An 18330-nucleotide genomic window follows, 5' to 3' on the forward strand; every position below is an offset into this window, starting at 1 on the left:
CGAAAAGCCACGGGGTTGATGATGGCTACAATTTTGTAAGGGCCAATAAACCTAGGACCCAGTTTCCAAGAGGGAACCTTCAATTTAATATTCCTAGTAGACAACCACACATAGTCATTCACTCCTAGGTCCGGACCTGGCGACCGTCTCTTATCAGCCATGCATTTGTATTTACCTCCCATATTTTTCAAGTTAGCTTGCACCTTCTGCCATACCGATGAAAGAGATGACGAAAACCGTTCCTCTTCGGGAACCCCAGAAGACCCCCCCTCTTTGAAAGTACAGAATTGGGGATGAAAACCATATGCACCAAGAAATGGTGACTTGCCAGTGGATTCCTGACGACGATTATTTATGGCAAACGCAGCTAACGGTAAATATGATGACGACAACTCTTGGTTTTCAGACACAAAACATCTTAGATATGTCTCAAGGTTTTGGTTGGTACGCTCAGTCTGTCCATCCGACTGAGGATGGAAAGCAGAGGAAAAGGACAAGTGTACCCCCAAACGGGAACAAAAAGCTTTCCAAAATTTAGAAATAAACTGGGTACCCCGATCCGAAACAACATCGGAGGGGACCCCGTGAAGCTTCACGATTTCACTGACGAATACCTGAGCAAGAGTCTTAGCATTAGGTAGTGCGGGTAACGCAATGAAGTGTACCATTTTGCTAAACCTGTCCACTACTACCAAAATAACTATTTTACCCGCAGACAAAGGTAAGTCAGTGATAAAATCCATTGACAGATGTGTCCACGGTCTATTGGGAATGACGAGTGGTAATAGAGACCCTGCAGGACGTGTATGTGAAACTTTTGCACGCGCACAGGTAGAACAAGAAGACACAAAATCCAATACATCCTGACGCAACCTTGGCCACCAAAAACGACGAGACAATAGTTCCAAGGTTGCTTTACTACCCGAGTGCCCAGCAAGTGCCGAATTATGATGTTCCTTTAATAATTCGAAACGTAAGTTCAACGGTACAAACAATTTCTCTGAGGGGCAAGAGACCGGGGCGTCCCCCTGGGCCTCTAACACCTTCCCCTCCAAAACAGAGTGTACCGCAGAAACAACCACTCCTCTTTGAAGAATGGGTACCGGATCACTCACATTACCCCCTCCAGGGAAACAACGAGATAGTGCATCAGCCTTGGTGTTCTTTGCCCCAGGACGATAGGTAATCACAAAGTTAAACCTGGTAAAAAATAGCGACCACCTAGCCTGTCTAGGGGTGAGACGCTTAGCTGATTCGAGGTACAGAAGATTTTTGTGGTCCGTAATCACAGTGACGGGGTGGACTGCCCCCTCTAAGAAATGACGCCACTCCTCAAACGCAAGTTTAATAGCTAATAGTTCCCTATTGCCAATATCGTAGTTCTTTTCTGCTGCAGATAGTTTTTTAGAAAAGAAAGCACAAGGACGCCATTTGCCAGGAGACGGACCCTGAGACAGCACCGCCCCCACTCCCACCTCTGACGCATCGACTTCAACAATAAAAGGCTGAGAGACATCAGGTTGGACCAGTACAGGTGCTGAGGTAAACCTCTCTTTTAGAGAGGAAAAAGCAACTTTAGCGGCGTCAGACCATTTAGAAAAATCAGTCCCCTTCCTAGTCATGTCAGTGAGCGGTTTTACAATAAGTGAATAATTTTTAATGAATTTCCTATAGAAATTCGCGAAGCCCAAGAACCGTTGTACTGCTTTGAGGTTCTCAGGAAGATCCCAATCTAAAATTGCCTGGACCTTCCTAGGATCCATACGGAAACCTGACGCAGATAAAAAATAACCCAGGAATTGTATCTCCTGAACGGCGAAGACACATTTTTCAATTTTAGCATATAATTCATTCGTCCGTAGGACCTGCAGTACTTGTCTGACATGCACCTCATGTGTTTTCAGATCGGACGAATAAATTAAAATATCATCTAGGTATATTACCACAAACCTGCCGATTAGATGACTAAAAATGTCATTAACGAAATGTTGAAAGACGGCAGGAGCATTGGTCAGACCGAAAGGCATAACTAGATTTTCATAATGCCCCTCAGGGGTGTTAAACGCTGTCTTCCACTCATCCCCCTCCTTAATACGAATCAGATTGTAGGCCCCCCTAAGATCAAGTTTGGAGAACCACCTAGCACCCGCAATCTGATTAAACAGGTCAGGAATGAGAGGAAGAGGGTATGGGTCTCGGATGGTTATCCGGTTTAATTCGCGAAAATCTAAGCAAGGACGCAGGCCCCCATCTTTCTTTTTAACGAAGAAAAACCCTGCAGCCACGGGTGAAGAAGAGGGTCTGATGTGTCCCTTAGCCAAGCTCTCAGAGATATAATCTTTCATGGCTTGTCTCTCTGGACCCGAAAGATTATATAACCTGGTCTTGGGTAATTTTGCGCCGGGAATAAGGTTAACCGGGCAATCATAAGGACGATGAGGTGGTAACTTCTGACAACCCTTTTCAGAAAAAACATCCTCAAAGTCCGAAATAAATGTAGGTAGGGTAGTTATGGAGGCGACTAAGCAATTGCTATTTAAGCAATTTTCTCTGCACTGCTCACTCCACTCCAATATCTCCCTGGCCTGCCAATCCACCACTGGATTGTGCGCTACCAACCAGGGAAGACCCAGCACTACCGGAGTGGGAAGCCCCTCCAGAACATAACCTGAAAGCATCTCGTTATGGTGGTCCCCTACCCGAAGGTGTAAATTATGAACAATGTGCGTGAGGTTTCTCTGAGACAGGGGAGCAGAATCAATAGCGAATATGGGAATGGGTCTCTGTAAAGTACAGAGAGACAAACCCAAAGTGCGGGCAAAATGGGCATCTATCAAATTTACCCCTGCTCCACTGTCTAGAAAGAAAGAAATAGTCTCCGTCTTATCACCAAAAATAATAACCGCTGGCAACACAAATTGCGATGTACGTATGGAGGAAACGTATACCCCCCGGCTGACATCCTCCACACAGCCTGGGGTTAGTAGTTTTTCCGACGGTCTTTTGTTTCTGAAGAAAGAAGGACAGACATTAATGAAATGACCCCTCTCCCCACAAAAAAAAACAAACCCCACGCCTACGGCGAGCCTCAGGAGGACGGACCTGACGAGTAGTTCCTCCTAGCTACATAGGCTCGTCTAAGTCCGTACAGACTAACTGCTGCTTGGGAGGGGTTACCAATTGCTCCGGTTTTTTCAACCTGACCCTAAGGCGTCTATCTATTCGGATAGAAAGGGACATAACCGCATCAAGGGAAAAGGGGGTCTCATATAATGCAAGCGCATCCTTAACCCTTTCGGATAACCCAGAGCAGAACTGACTCCTGAGAGCCGGGTCGTTCCATTGGGTATCCGTAGCCCACCTACGGAATTCAGAGCAATACTCCTCTACCGGCCGCTCTCCTTGTAAGAGTCTCCGTAATCTTGATTCAGCCAGGGCGACTCGGTCAGGGTCATCATATATGAGACCCAAGGCCCCGAAAAACTCATCCACTGACCGAAGAGCCTGGGAATCAGTAGGTAAAGAGAACGCCCAGGACTGCGGATCCCCCTGCAGCAGGGAAATAACAACCCCCACCCGCTGATCTTCATTACCAGAGGAGTAAGGGCGCAGTTTAAAATATAACTTACAGGCCTCACGGAATGTCAAAAACTTGTCCCTTCCCCCAGAAAATCTGTCAGGGAGAGGGACCTTGGGTTCCGCAACAACCTGGTTACCAGTAGCAACCGCTGGGCTTGCAGTCAGTTGTAATTGCTGCTGTTGCTGGAGGACCGACGCCTTCAATCCTACCACCTCCAAAGACAGGCCATGAAATTGTTTGGACAGAGCAGCAATTTGATCCATACTGGATTCTAAGTAGGTAAAAAAAAATTTTTTTTTTTTTTTTTTTTTTTTTTTTTATTTTTTTTTTACCTACACAAAATAATGGCCAGAGATAATGTAAGGAGGTCTGGGAGTGCTGGACAAGGAACAGCTGAGGAGAAGGAGCTACGGATCCCTGAGTGAGCCAAAAGGGTTTGCTAAGCAAACCCAGAAAGCTACCATAAGGAAAACAGCCCTATCTTAAATAGAGCGTGCAGCCAACCGCTGCGACTTCCTGACCCCGGGTATAACGGAGTCAGGCGTGGTCCTCGACACCCTCGTGACACCCAGGCTGCCCCCTGACAAGAGAAGATGCTCTTCTTTGCCCTGTGCTGAATCGCGCAGGGCAAAGGCATTTTCAGGAGATCCGGTGACGTACTGGGCTCTCCTTAGGGCTGCCAGGCGGAGGCTTCCGCCCAGCAGTGAGCCCGGTGATGTCACCGGCACTGATGGGCGGGCTTTAGCGCTGCCCTAACCTGTAAAACGGCTAGGGCAGCATTAAAGCCAGCCCATCAGAGCCGGTGACGTCACCAAACACAATGCTGGGCAGAAGCCTCTGCCCGGCAGTGTGTTATTGTAAATAGAAGAGCCCTTGCTCTGCACGATCCAGTGCAGGGCAAGGGAGAGCATCGGAGCATGACATGTTCCGATGCTACCATCAGGGGAGCTGCCTCGGTGAAAATATGGGTATGTCCGGACTGAGATCTGAACCCGACCCGGACAACCCCTTTAAAGGGAACCTGTCATCAATTTTATGCTGCCCATACTAACGGCAGAATAAAGTAGAGACAGTTGAGTTGATTTCAGCGGTCTGTCATTTATAAGTTAAAAATAAGTGGTTGCCGAGAACCAACATCACAATCATTGCAGACTGGGCCTGGAAAAGAGTCACGGCCACCTGAGAAGAGTCATGGTTTATCATGAATTCTTGCTCTCCCTACCTCACGGAATACCTTGGGGTGTCTTCTTTTCAAAATGGGGTCACTTGTGGGGTATTTATACTGCCCTGGCATTTTAGGGGACCTAATGCGTGAGAAGTAGTTTGAAATCAAAATGTGTAAAAAATGCCCTGTGAAATCCTAAAGGTGCTCTTTGGAATGTGGGCCCCTTTACCCACCTAGGCTGCAAAAAAGTGTCACACATGTGGTATCGCCGTACTCAGGCGAAGTTGGGCAATGTGTTTTGGGGTGTCTTTTTACATATACCCATGCTTGGTGAGAGAAATATCTCTCTAAAAGACAACTTTTCGCATTTTTTTATACAAAGTTGGCATTTGACCGAGATATTTATCTCACCCAGCATGGGTATATGTAAAATGACACCCCAAAACACATTGCCCAACTTCTCCTGAGTACGGCGATACCACATGTGTGACACTTTTTTGCAGCCTAGATGCGCAAAGGGACCCAAATTCCTTTTAGGAGGGCATTTTTAGACATTTGGATCCCAGACTTCTTCTCACGCTTTAGGGCCCCTAAAATGCCAGGGCAGTATAAATACCCCACATGTGACCCCATTTTGGAAAGAAGACACCCCAAGGCATTCAATGAGGGGCATGGCGAGTTCATAGAAGATTTTTTTTTTTTGGCACAAGTTAGCGGAAATTGTTTTTGTTTTTTTTTCTCACAAAGTCTCCCTTTCCGCTAACTTGGGACAAAAAGTTCAATCTTTCATGGACTCAATATGCCCCTCAGCAAATACCTTGGGGTCTCTTCTTTCCGAAATTGGGTCACATGTGGGGTATTTATACTGCCCTGGCATTTTAGGGGCCCTAAAGCGTGAGAAGAAGTGTGGAATATAAATGTCGAAAAATTTTTACGCATTTGGATTCCGTGAGGGGTATGGTGAGTTCATGTGAGATTTTATTTTTTGTCACAAGTTAGTGGAATATGAGACTTTGTAAGAAAAAACAAAAAAACAAAGACGTCTGAATGGAGCCTTACAGGGGGGGGGGGGGTGATCACCCCATATAGACTCCCTGATCACCCCCCTGTCATTGATCACCCCCCTGTAAGGCTCCATTCAGAGGTCCGTATGTGTTTTACGGATCCACGGATCCATCGATCGGATCCGCAAAACACATACGGACGTCTGAATGAAGCCTTACAGGGGGGTGATCAATGACAGGGGGGTGATCAATGACAGGGGGGTGATCAGGGAGTCTATATGGGGTGATCACCCCCCTGTCATTGATCACCCCCCTGTAAGGCTCCATTCAGACGTCCGTATGTGTTTTGCGGATCCGATCCATGGATCCGTGGATCCGTAAAACACATACGGATGTCTGAATGGAGCCTTACAGGGGGGTGATCAATGACAGGGGGGTGATCAGGGGTTAATAAGGGGTTAATAAGTGACAGGGGGGGGTGTAGTGTAGTGTGGTGCTTGGTGCTACTTATTACTGAGCTGCCTGTGTCCTCTGGTGGTCGATCCAAGCAAAAGGGACCACCAGAGGACCAGGTAGCAGGTATATTAGACGCTGTTATCAAAACAGCGTCTAATATACCTGTTAGGGGTTAAAAAAAATCGCATCTACAGCCTGCCAGCGAACGATCGCCGCTGGCAGGCTGTAGATCCACTCGTTTACCTGCAGTTCCTGTGAACGCCCGCGCCAGTGTGCGCGCGTCCACAGGAAATCTCGCGTCTCGCGAGATGACGTGCCGGCGCGTCCAGGAGGAATGAATCAGCCGCCACCGGAACGCGATCCTGCGTTAGGCGGTCCGGAGGCGGTTAAAAAGACATGATAACCTTGTCAAAATTATTTTTCTTTGCATCGCTATATTCTGACCCCCATGACTTTATTATTTTTATGTCTATGGATATTTACTTTTTATTACATTTTTGGGGAATTGACGTGACCAAAAAACAGCCTGACCCCTGACCTACATACACAGGTGAATCCAATTATGAGAAAAAGTATTTAAGGGGGTCAATTGTAAGTTTCCCTCCTCTTTTAATTTTGTCTGAAGAGTAGCAACATAGGGGTCTCAAAACAACTCTCAAATGACCTGAAGACAAAGAGTGTTCACCATCATGGTTTAGGGGAAGGATACAGAAAGCTGTCTCAGAGATTTCAGCTGTCTGTTTCCACAGTTAGGAACATATTGAGGAAATGGAAGACCACAGGCTCAGTTCAAGTTAAGGCTCGAAGTGGCAGACCAAGAAAAATCTCGGATAGACAGAAGCGACGAATGGTGAGAACAGTCAGAGTAAACCCACAGACCAGCACCAAAGACCTACAACATCATCTTGCTGCAGATGGAGTCACTGCGCATCGTTCAACCATTCGGCGCACTTTACACAAGGAGATGCTGTATGCGAGAGTGATGCAGAGGAAGCCTTTTCTCCGCCCACAGCACAAAAAGTGCCGCTTGAGGTGGGCTAAAGCACATTTGGACAAGCCAGCTTCATTTTGGAATAAGGTGCTGTGGACTGATGAAACTAAAATTTAGTTATTTGGCCATAACAAGGGGCGTTATGCATGGAGGAAAAAGAACACAGCATTCCAAGAAAAACACCTGCTACCTACAGTAAAATATGGTGGTGGTTCCATCATGCTGTGGGGCTGTGTGGCCAGTGCAGGGACTGGGAATCTTGTCAAAGTTGAGGGACGCATGGATTCCACTCAGTATCAGCAGATTCTGGAGACCAATGTCCAGGAATCAGTAACAACGAAGCTGTGTCGGGGCTGGATCTTTCAACAAGACAACGACCCTAAACACTGCTCAAAATCCACTAAGGCAACGTTCTGGAATGGCCATCTCAGTCCCCAGACCTGAATATAATTGAAAATCTGTGGTGTGACTTAAAGAGAGCTGTCCATGCTCAGAAGCCATCAAACCTGAATGAACTAGAGATGTTTTGTAAAGGGGAATGGTCCAAAATACCTTCAACCAGAATCCAGACTCTCATTGGAACCTACAGGAAGCGTTTAGAGGCTGTAATTTCTGCAAAAGGAGGATCTACTAAATATTGATTTCATTTCTTTTTTGTGGTGCCCAAATTTATGCACCTGACAAATTTAGTTTAAACAATTATAGCACACTTTCTGTAAATCCAATAAACTTCATTTCACTTCTCAAATATCACTGTGTGTGTCTCCTATATGATATATTTAACTGACATTTTTTATCGTAACAACCAACGATTTATACAGGAAAATCATGACGATTAAGGTTGCCCAAACTTTCGCATCCCACTGTATTAGGGCTCATGCACATGACTGTATTTTGCAGTCTGCAAAAAACGGATCTGCTAAAAATACGGATGATGTCCGTATGCATTCTGTATTTTGCGGAAAGGAACAGCCCCTAATAGAACAGTCCTATCCTTGTCCGTGATGCAGACAATAATAGGACATGTTAAATTTTTTGGCGGAACGGACATACGGAAACGGAATGCACACGGAGTAACTTCCTTTTTTTTTTTGAGGACCCATTGAAATTAATGGTTCCGCATACGGTCTGCAGCAAAAGGAAAGGACACGGAAAGAAAATATGTTTGTGTGCATGAGCCCTTACACTGTGTTTTTTCTACACGAAAATTATTTTTTTGGGCGAGGATTTTAGCGCTGATTCCGCACCAAAAATCCTCGCCAAAAACGCATGCAGAACTTCCCCACTGCCTTGAATAGGGAATCTGCGTGTTAATCCATACAGCGTTTTTTCCCCCGCATGCGGCTTTAGAAACTGTGCCGCAGAAAACAGAAGCGTCCTGTCCATTCTTGACACAGTTTACGTGCGGAATCCCCATCCAGAATTCTATTGAAAATGGCCTGGAATGAAAATCCTCGCCGAAACAGCAACCAAACACCATGTCCTTTCTCGGCGTGGCCGGTAGCTATAAGCCACTGATCCTCAGCGCTGCCTTCCATTGAAATGAATGGGAGACAGAAAAGGCGCGGACGGATTTCTGGTAAAATTTTCCACTGTAAATCCGTCGAGTGCATGTCCCCTTGTGTTTCACCTGTGGTGTTCAGTCTTTGCAATACAAAAGCTGAAACCTGGAAGGACCCACTGCTGCTCCAAAAACCAGACCAAGGCCTCATGCACACGACCGTTGTGTGTTTTTTGCGGTCCGCAAAACACGGATGGCGTCCGTGTGCGTTCTGCAATTTGCGGAACGGCACGGACAGCCATTAATATAATTGCCTATTCTTGTCCGCAAAATGGACAAGAATAGGACAGGTTATATTTTTTTTGCGGACCACGGAACGGAGCAACGGATGCGGACAGCACACAGAGTGTTGTCCGCATCTTTTGCGTCCCCATTGATGTGAATGGGTCCGCATCCGAGCTGCAAAAACTGCGGCTCGGATGCGGACCAGAACTACGGTCATGTGCATGTAGCCCAATTCTGACAGATCTGCTGATGAGGCCTCTTGCACACGGCTGGAAGTGTTTTGCGGTACGCAAATCGCAGATACGCAAAGTATGGATCCCAGCCGAGTGCACGCTGCATTTATTTATTTTTTTAACCTTGTCTGCAAACCATGCATCCAATCTGCAAAAAAAATGAAAACGGATGCGGATTGAAACTACGGCTGTGTGCATGAGGCCTAATCCTCAGCGGACCTGTCACGTGTGGTCGCGCTCATAAAGGGGCAAACATTTCAATGCATGTAAGGACTGTGAATTTCTGTCATGCATAAGGAGATGTGCGACGTCCATAGCAACCAGTTACACTAGAGCTTTCCTATACCTAGAAAATGAACGCTGTAACATGACTGGTTGCTATGGGCAACCAGTAGTTTCTATACCTAGTTTTATGCAGCATGGCTGTTAGGCCTCTTTCACACGACCGTTGTTTTTTGTTTTTCGTTTACGGGCCACTTTTTGCGTTCCGTATACGGAACCATTTATTTCAATGATTCTGCAGAAAAAAACGCAATGTACTCCGTATGCATTCCGTTTCCGTATTTCCGTTACGTTGAAAGATAGAACATGTCCTATTATTGCCCGCAAATCACGTTCCATGGCTCCATTCAAGTCAACGAGTCCGCAAGAAAAACGGAACACATACGGAAATGCATCTGTATGTCTTCCGTATCCGTTCCGTTTTTGTGGAATCATCTATTGAAAGTATGCCCAGCCCAATTTTTTCTATGTAATTACTGTATACTGTATATGCCATGCGGAAAAACGGAACGGAAACGGAAACACAACGGAAACAAAAAATCAGAACAGATCCGTGAAAAAACGGACCGCAAATCACTGATAAAGCCATACGGTCGTGTGAAAGAGGACTTAGTGGACTTGTACAGATGACGTAGTGAGTGTAGAATGACGTAGACTTGTACACCAGGTCATCTGTACACGTCATCTGTACACGTCATTCTACACCAGGTCATCAGTACACGTCATCTGTACACGTCATTCTACACCGGGTGATCTGTACACTACGTCATCTGTACACGTCATTCTACACCAGGTGATCTGTACACTACGTCATCTGTACACGTCATTCTATACCAGGTCATCTGTACACTACGTCATCTGTACACAAGGTGATCTGTACACGCAGAGCAGGAGGAGTGCAGTGTGGTGCTGGGCGGGGGGAGGAGATCCGGCGTCTCCATCCCTGGAAGTAGGGGAAAGGTTAACCCCATTGCCTCCTCCCCGAGACCCGCAGTGTCGGAGCAGACGTGCCCGCTGGAGGATGCAGAGCGCACTGGAATACGCCTGGTCTCCCAGGGCTCTCATACGGTGAGATTCCTCCATCGCACGGAGCGGCCGTTTGCTATGACGTGGTTCAGGCGTCCGTCATTGGAAGGAGCGGTTCTGTGCGGCTGATGCAGGGAGCCGGCATTTACTGATTGCGGTATCGGTGCGGCTTAGCTATGAGTGTGGTCTCCACCGGGATCGTGCCAGTTGTACTGATCCATAGAAACAGCTGCCATCAGTATATGATCTAGTATGACCTGTGGGAGAACTCTACCCCCCTGAGCCTATATGCCTTCATCCCTGGTGGTTGTGTAGGAGGAACCCTGTAGCATGTATATGTAGAATTTACATTAGACTAGTTTTATTCTTAAAATACTAAATTCAGTCAGCATGCCTTATGCGGTGTCATGGCACCCCCTCCTTCCACTAATTAAAAAGGGGAACGTCATGCACACCAATGTATTTTTATTTTTTCCCCCATGTCCGTTCAGTTCTTTTGCAACCCGTATGCAGAACCATTCACTTCAATGGGGCCACAGAAAAACGGAAGTGACTTGGTGTGCATTCTGTTTCTGTATCTCCACATGGCTGTTCCCCCAAAAAATAGAACATGTCCTATTGTCCGCATTATGGACAAGGATAGGACGGTTCCATTCTGCAAAATATAGAATGCGCACAGTCCGCAAAACATCCAAGAGTCGTGTGCATGAGCCCTATATCTGCAAAAATGCAGCCCCTTGTCTTATGGATGGGCATGCCTGACAGGATTGCTTGGTCCATAGGGAGAAAGGTGCAGGCGCACGTCCACCCCTGCAATTAAACAGGTCTTCTTAATAAGAGACCGCTCCTTTCAACGTGTGGCCACCAGAGCGATCACCTGATTGCCCCGGGGCCCGCTCCTGGCACCCTTGGCTAAGGGTGCTGCAACAAATTCAGTTTTTTTTTTTAATGTCATTTTTAACCACCTCAGCGCCTATAGCTTAAACACCCTTAAAGGGAGTCTGTCACCACATTTGAGCCTATTAGACAGATCCAATAGACAGATCCTCCTCTCTCCCGCGGCGCAGTGGAAAAGGAGAGAGGAGGAGCGTAAACGGGCGGGCAGAGGCACACGGAGGGCGGGGTTATGAGCCGTTTGGGAGGTCCGGTCTTGGGCTCGGAAGATTGAGACGCCGCCCTGGGCACTTGAGAGGGCGCATTTACAGAACCTACAAAGTTCATTTTTGGCTGAAACAAGACTCCGGTATATGCAACAAAGGTACCGTTTTAAACTTCTGGGTGGCACATATAACGCTATTGGATCTGTCTAATAGGCTCAAATGTGGTGACAGACTCCCTTTAATGACCAGGCCACTTTTTACAATTCTGACCTACACTTCTTTCATCGTTTATTGCTCGGTCATGCAACTTACCACCCAAATGAATTTTACCTCCTTTTCTTCTCACTAATAGAGCTTTCATTTGGTGGTATTTCATTGCTGCTGACATTTTTACTTTTTTTGTTATTAATCGAAATTTAACGATTTTTTTTGCAAAAAAATGACATTTTTCACTTTCAGTTGTAAAATTTTGCAAAAAAAACGACATCCATATATAAATTTTTCTCTAAATTTATTGTTCTACATGTCTGATAAAAAAAAAATGTTTGGGTAAAAAAAAAATGGTTTGGGTAAAAGTTTACAAACTATGGTACAAAAATGTGAATTTCCGCTTTTTGAAGCAGCTCTGACTTTCTGAGCACCTGTCATGTTTCCTGAGGTTCTACAATGCCCAGACAGTACAAACACCCCACAAATGACCCCATTTTGGAAAGAAGACACCCTAAGGTATTCGCTGATAGGCATAGTGAGTTCATAGAACTTTTTATTTTTTGTCACAAGTTAGTGGAAAATGATGATTTTTCTTTCTTTTTTTTTTTCTTACAAAGTCTCATATTCCACTAACTTGTGACAAAAAATAAAAACTTCTATGAACTCACTATACCCATCAGCGAATACCTTGGGGTGTCTTCTTTCCAAAATGGGGTCACTTGTGGGGTAGTTATACTGCCCTGGCATTCTAGGGGCCCAAATGTGTGGTAAGTAGTTTGAAATCAAAATCTGTAAAAAATGGCCGGTGAAATCCGAAAGGTGCTCTTTGGAATGCGGGCCCCTTTGCCCACCTAGGCTGCAAAAAAGTGTCACACATCTGGTATCTCCGTACTCAGGAGAAGTTGGGCAATGTGTTTTGGGGTGTCATTTTACATATACCCATGCTGGGTGAGATAAATATCTTGGTCAAATGCCAACTTTGTATAAAAAAATGGAAAAAGTTGTCTTTTGCCAAGATATTTCTCTCACCCAGCATGGGTATATGTAAAATGACACCCCAAAACACATTCCCCAACTTCTCCTCAGTACGGCGATACCACATTTGTGACACTTTTTTGCAGCCTAGATGCGCAGAGGTGCCCAAATTCCTTTTAGGAGGGCATTTTTAGACATTTGGATCCCAGACTTCTTCTCACGCTTTACGGTCCCTAAAAAGCCAGGGCAGTATAAATACCCCCCATGTGACTCCATTTTGGAAAGAAGACACCCCAAGGTACTCAATGAGGGGCATGGCGAGTTCATAGAAAACAAAAAATTTTGGCACAAGTTAGCGGAAATTTATTTTTTGGGTTTTTTTTCTCACAAAGTCTCCCTTTCCGCTAACTTGAGACAAAAATTTCAATCTTTCATGGACTCAATATGCCCCTCAGCGAATACCTTTGGGTGTCTTCTTTCCAAAATGGTGTTATTTGTGGGGTTTGTACTGCCCTGGCATTTGAGGGTCTCCACAATCATTACATGTATGGCCAGCATTAGGAGTTTCTGCTATTCTCCTTATATTGAGCATACGGGTAATGAGATTTTTTTTTTCCGTTCAGCCTTTGGGCTGAAAGAAAAAAATGAACGGCACAGATTTCTTCATTCTCATCGATCAATGTGGATGAAAAAATCTCTGCCAAAAAAAGAAAAAGGAGGGGAAAGGCGTCTGCCAGGACATAGGAGCTCCGCCCAACATCCATACCCACTTAGCTCGTATGCCCTGGCAAACCAGATTTATCCATTCACATCAATCGATGTGGATGAATAAATCATTGCCGGGATTTTTTTTTTTTTTTATATATATACAAAGTGTAGCAGAGGGGTAGCACGATCCACAAGGTCTCCGCTGGTAGACAGGAAAAGCAGGCAATGATCCAAATAGGCCGGTACAGCATACAATCCTTCCTTCCCAAGAACTGTAACGGAACGCCTAGCACCCCGACCGGGTACCTCCGTCGATAGATGCTCCTAGTGCTTCCAGAGGACTCCAAGCACTCCACTTGACCTCGTCAGCACTGCAGACCCCACGAACCGCCGAAGCTTGGTGGAGGTCTCGCCGTCTCCTACCCACCCTGGACCTATGACAAGGCTCCAGTGGGTGAACCTCTCCTAAATCCAGAGACAGGAACCAGGAGCAAGCTCTTACAAGAGCTAGGAGTTATAGCCAGGGGAGTATACAGCGTATAGCAATCCCCATACACATGAGACGAGGCTCTATGTTGAGTGTAAAGCAAGAACTGACTGTACTTCACGTACAGCCTCTTTTATTCACAAACCAAAAACATAGTACTGCCCACAGGGTTTTGAAATACAACCAATCAATATATTACGACACATCCCCACAGTGCATCATGGTTTCCTCCTCTCTGCCCTGGAGACACCCGAGGAGTAATCCAATTATCTCTCAAGACAAAGGGACATTGCCAATACACATGTGGGACACAATGTCACACCCTCCCAGCAAACACAGACATTAACATATCCCAGATAGCTCCAGTCTGAGGGCATATCATTAGGTGAATGCCGCTCAGAATACACAAATACAATACAATTAGCTATCTGGGTCCCCTCACATAACGACATACAATTGCATGAATGCTGGCAGTTTTCATGCAGTCAGCATAGGAACGTTACAGCCCACCTGAACCATATTACCCAAAACATATATACGCTTGGTTCTTTAAAGTGGTATACACATATGCAATAACATCGTACATACAGGAATGACAATATACAGTGGCTGGGTTTGCCACACAAAGTGTTTGCCAAAGCATATGAACACCGCCACCTCCTCAGCTCATATGCCTCGGCAAACGTATCTTTTACTGCAGAGGAGAAATCTCGTCTTGCAGCGCCGCATACACCGACTTGTGTGTAATCTGACAGCAGCGCAATGCTTCTGTCAGAATGCACATCAGTGCTGCAGCTGGTTCATCGGTTGGTCCACCTGGAAGGTAAAAAAAAAAGAAAAAACCAGGCCGCAACGCAATAAATTTTATTAACTTTATAATAACTTTTGAACAGAGCATATAAACTTTTTTTTTACTTTTTGAACTGAAGTTAACTTTTTTGCTTACCTTTTTTTTAATTTTTTTTTAATTTTTTTTACCTTTTTTATAGGACAAACCTCTCCTTCCCCATGGGACAATGTGCAAAGCGCAAATCGCCCAAAGATGTGGCGAAGTACATTATGCACTTTATCCCAGGTGAAAGGAGGGGTTTGCAGTAGCTGTGAGTGTAAGGGCCCTAATAGCCCTGTGTGCCTGTCCTGTGAGATGCAATCCCTATGCTAAGTGTACCTGTGTGTGGTACTTCCGGAAACACTCTCCAAAGCATAGGGCAGGGTCGTCAGGACAGTCAGGACAGAAATAGCGGGTGTCACGCCTTATTCCACTCCTGCTACAGACACGACATCTTTTTCGGGGTGACGGTTGGGTTGAGGTACCACGAACGACACTGGGGAAATGTCGCTCGTGTAGACGGCTAACTACACTGGTGGATGGGGCCACGGAACCTTCTGGATACAGAAGGTTCTCGATGATCTCTTCCTGAAATTTGAGGAAGGATCCTGTTCTCCCAGCCTTACTGTAGAGAACAAAACTATTGTACAGAGCCAATTGAATTAAATATACAGACACCTTCTTATACCAGCGTCTGGTGCGTCGGGAAACTAAATACGGAGACAACATCTGGTCATTGAAGTCCACCCCTCCCATGAGCAAATTATAGTCGTGGACACAGAGGGGCTTTTCAATGACACGGGTTGCTCGCTCAATTTGGATTGTCGTGTCTGCGTGAATGGAGGAGAGCATGTAAACGTCACGCTTGTCTCTCCATTTCACCGCGAGCAGTTCTTCGTTACAGAGGGCAGCCCTCTCCCCCCTTGCAAGACGGGTGGTATCGAGCCGTTGGGGGAAGCCCACGCGACTAGTTCGCGCGGTGCCACAGGCGCCAATCTGTTCTGGAAACAAATGCCTAAAGAGGGCCACACTTGTGTAGAAATTGTCCACATAAAGATGGTACCCCTTGCCAAATAAGGGTGACACCAAGTCCCAGACTGTCTTCCCACTGCTCCCCAGGTAGTCAGGGCAACCGACCGGACCGGCTCCAGGGTCTGATCTTTTCCCTCATAGATCCGAAATTTGTGGGTATAGCCTGTGGCCCTTTCACAGAGCTTATACAATTTGACCCCATACCGGGCACGCTTGCTTGGGATGTATTGTTTGAAGCCAAGGCGCCTGGTAAAATGTATTAGGGACTCGTCTACGCAGATGTTTTGCTCTGGGGTATACAAATCTGCAAATTTCTGGTTGAAGTGGTCTATGAGGGGCCGAATTTTGTGGAGCCGGTCAAAAGCTGGGTGGCGTCTGGGACGGGAGGTGGTGTTGTCGCTAAAATGCAGGAAACGCAGGATGGCCTCAAATTGTGCCCTGGACATAGCAGCAGAGAACATCGGCATGTGATGAATCGGGTTCGTGGACCAATATGACCGCAATTCATGCTTTTTGGTTAGACCCATGTTGAGGAGAAGGCCCAGAAGAAATGTAATTTCGGAAACTTGGACTGGTTTCCACTGGAAAGGCTGGGCATAATAGCTTCCCGGGTTGGCGGATATAAATTGTGTGGCATACCGGTTTGTCTCTGCCACGACTAAGTCCAAGAGCTCCGCAGTCAAGAACAGCTCAAAAAATCCCAGGGCCGAACCGATCTGAGCCGTCTCAACCCGAACTCCAGACTGGGCGGTGAAAGGGGGAACTAATGGTGCGGCTGAAGTTGGTGACTGCCAATCAGGATTTGCCAGCACCTCAGGGGCTCTACGGGCCTGTCTGTGCGGTGGCTGCGACGGTGTAACTACTGCACGTGCCACCGTACCAGCTTCAACTGCCCTTCTGGTGCTCGCCACTTCACCATGTTGTACGGCAGTGCTGGTACTAGGTCCAGGGAGGGCTGCGCTGCTGGTGTATGCCTCACCACGTGATCCGACAGCGCCAGGCCCACTCTGCTGCTCTTGAAGCGGATCCTGCGTAACCTGTGGTCTAGCGACACGGGGCCGGGTACGCCTGGTGCTATCAGGGACCTCCACCTCCTCGTCCGAACTTTGGGTCAGAGTGCCACTGCTTTCTACAGGTTCATATTCTGACCCGCTAGATTCGTCAGATGAGGGTTCCCATTCCTCATCCGACTGGGTCAGAATCCTGTAAGCCTCTTCAGAAGAATACCCCCTGTTTGACATTTGGACTACTAAATTTAGGGGTATTCCCTGAGACTACCCAAGAAAAAAAGCAAACCTGTCTTACAAAGGGGAGGCTAGCGAAGTACCGGAGGCCGCTGCGGTTGATAAAAAATATCAAAACTGATTTTTTTATCGCCGCAGCGCTTGGAAAGTGATTGTGCTGTGATCAAAAAAATATGTTTTTTTTGTCACTGCGGTGGGGCGGGTGTGGGTGAACGCACGTGTGGGCGACCGATCAGGCCTGATCGGGCAAACACTGCGTTTTGGGTGGAGGGCAAACTAAGGTGACACTAATACAATTATAGATCTGACTGTGATCAGTTTTGATCACTTACAGATACTATAAAAGTACAAATGCTGATTAGCGATACGCTAAACAGCGAATAAGTGACTGCGGTGGGCTGGGCGCTAAACAATCGCTAAACTACCTAACCAAGGGGCCTAAACTATCCTAAAACCTAACAGTCAATACCAGTGAAAAAAAAAAGTGACAGTTTACACTGATCTTTTTTCCTTTCACTAGGTGATTGACAGGGGCGATCAAGGGGTTAATTCGGGTGATGGGGGTGATCTGGGGCTAAGGTGTAGTGTTGGTGGGTACTCAGTGATCTCTGCTCCTCTGCTGGAACCAACCGACGAAAAGGACCAGCAGAGGAGCAGACAAGCCATTTAACACGTCATATTTACTAATATGATGTGTTATCTGGCTTGTGATTCGTTTTTTTGAAAATCGCCAACCTGCCAGCCAATGATCGTGGCTGGCAGGCTGGTGACGAACTTGTCCTCTAACTTTTGCCGGCCCGCGATGCGCATGCGCGGGCCGGCTTTGAGCGAAATCTCGCGTCTCGCGAGATGACGCGTATATGCGTGACTCTGCGCAGCGCTGCCGCCTCCGGAACGCGATCCTGCGTTAGGCGGTCCGGAGGCGGTTAAAGCCAAAATCAGTGTTGATAATAAAGACTGAGGAATTATTAAAGAGGTTGTCTCACTTCAGTAAGTGGCATTTATCATGTAGAGAAAGTTCATACAAGGCACTTACTAATGTATTGTGATTGTCCATATTGCCTCCTTTGCTGGCTGGATTCATTTTTCCATCACATTATACACTGCTGGTTTACATGCTTACAGACCACCCTGCAATCCATCAGTGGTGGTCTTGCTTGCACACTATAGTAAAAACCAGAGAGGTCAGCCTCTCTGGTGGCCGGGACCTTGGGAGCGCACA

At 46.5% G+C, this 18330-nt stretch overlaps 1 protein-coding gene across 1 annotated transcript in view; it reads left to right on the forward strand.

Annotated features, from left to right (window-relative positions):
• Nucleotides 1-10457: 10457 nt before the first annotated feature.
• CIDEA (cell death inducing DFFA like effector a) overlaps nucleotides 10458-18330 on the forward strand; it is a 51265-nt gene continuing 43392 nt past the window's right edge. The window contains exon 1 of the mRNA XM_040433256.1: nucleotides 10458-10565. Coding sequence (XP_040289190.1) covers nucleotides 10519-10565 — 47 coding nt within the window. The 5' untranslated portion in view covers nucleotides 10458-10518. The remainder of the gene's footprint in view (nucleotides 10566-18330) is intronic.

Source organism: Bufo bufo, chromosome 5 (genome assembly GCF_905171765.1).
Source record: "Bufo bufo chromosome 5, aBufBuf1.1, whole genome shotgun sequence".
Classification (NCBI taxonomy): domain Eukaryota; kingdom Metazoa; phylum Chordata; class Amphibia; order Anura; family Bufonidae; genus Bufo; species Bufo bufo.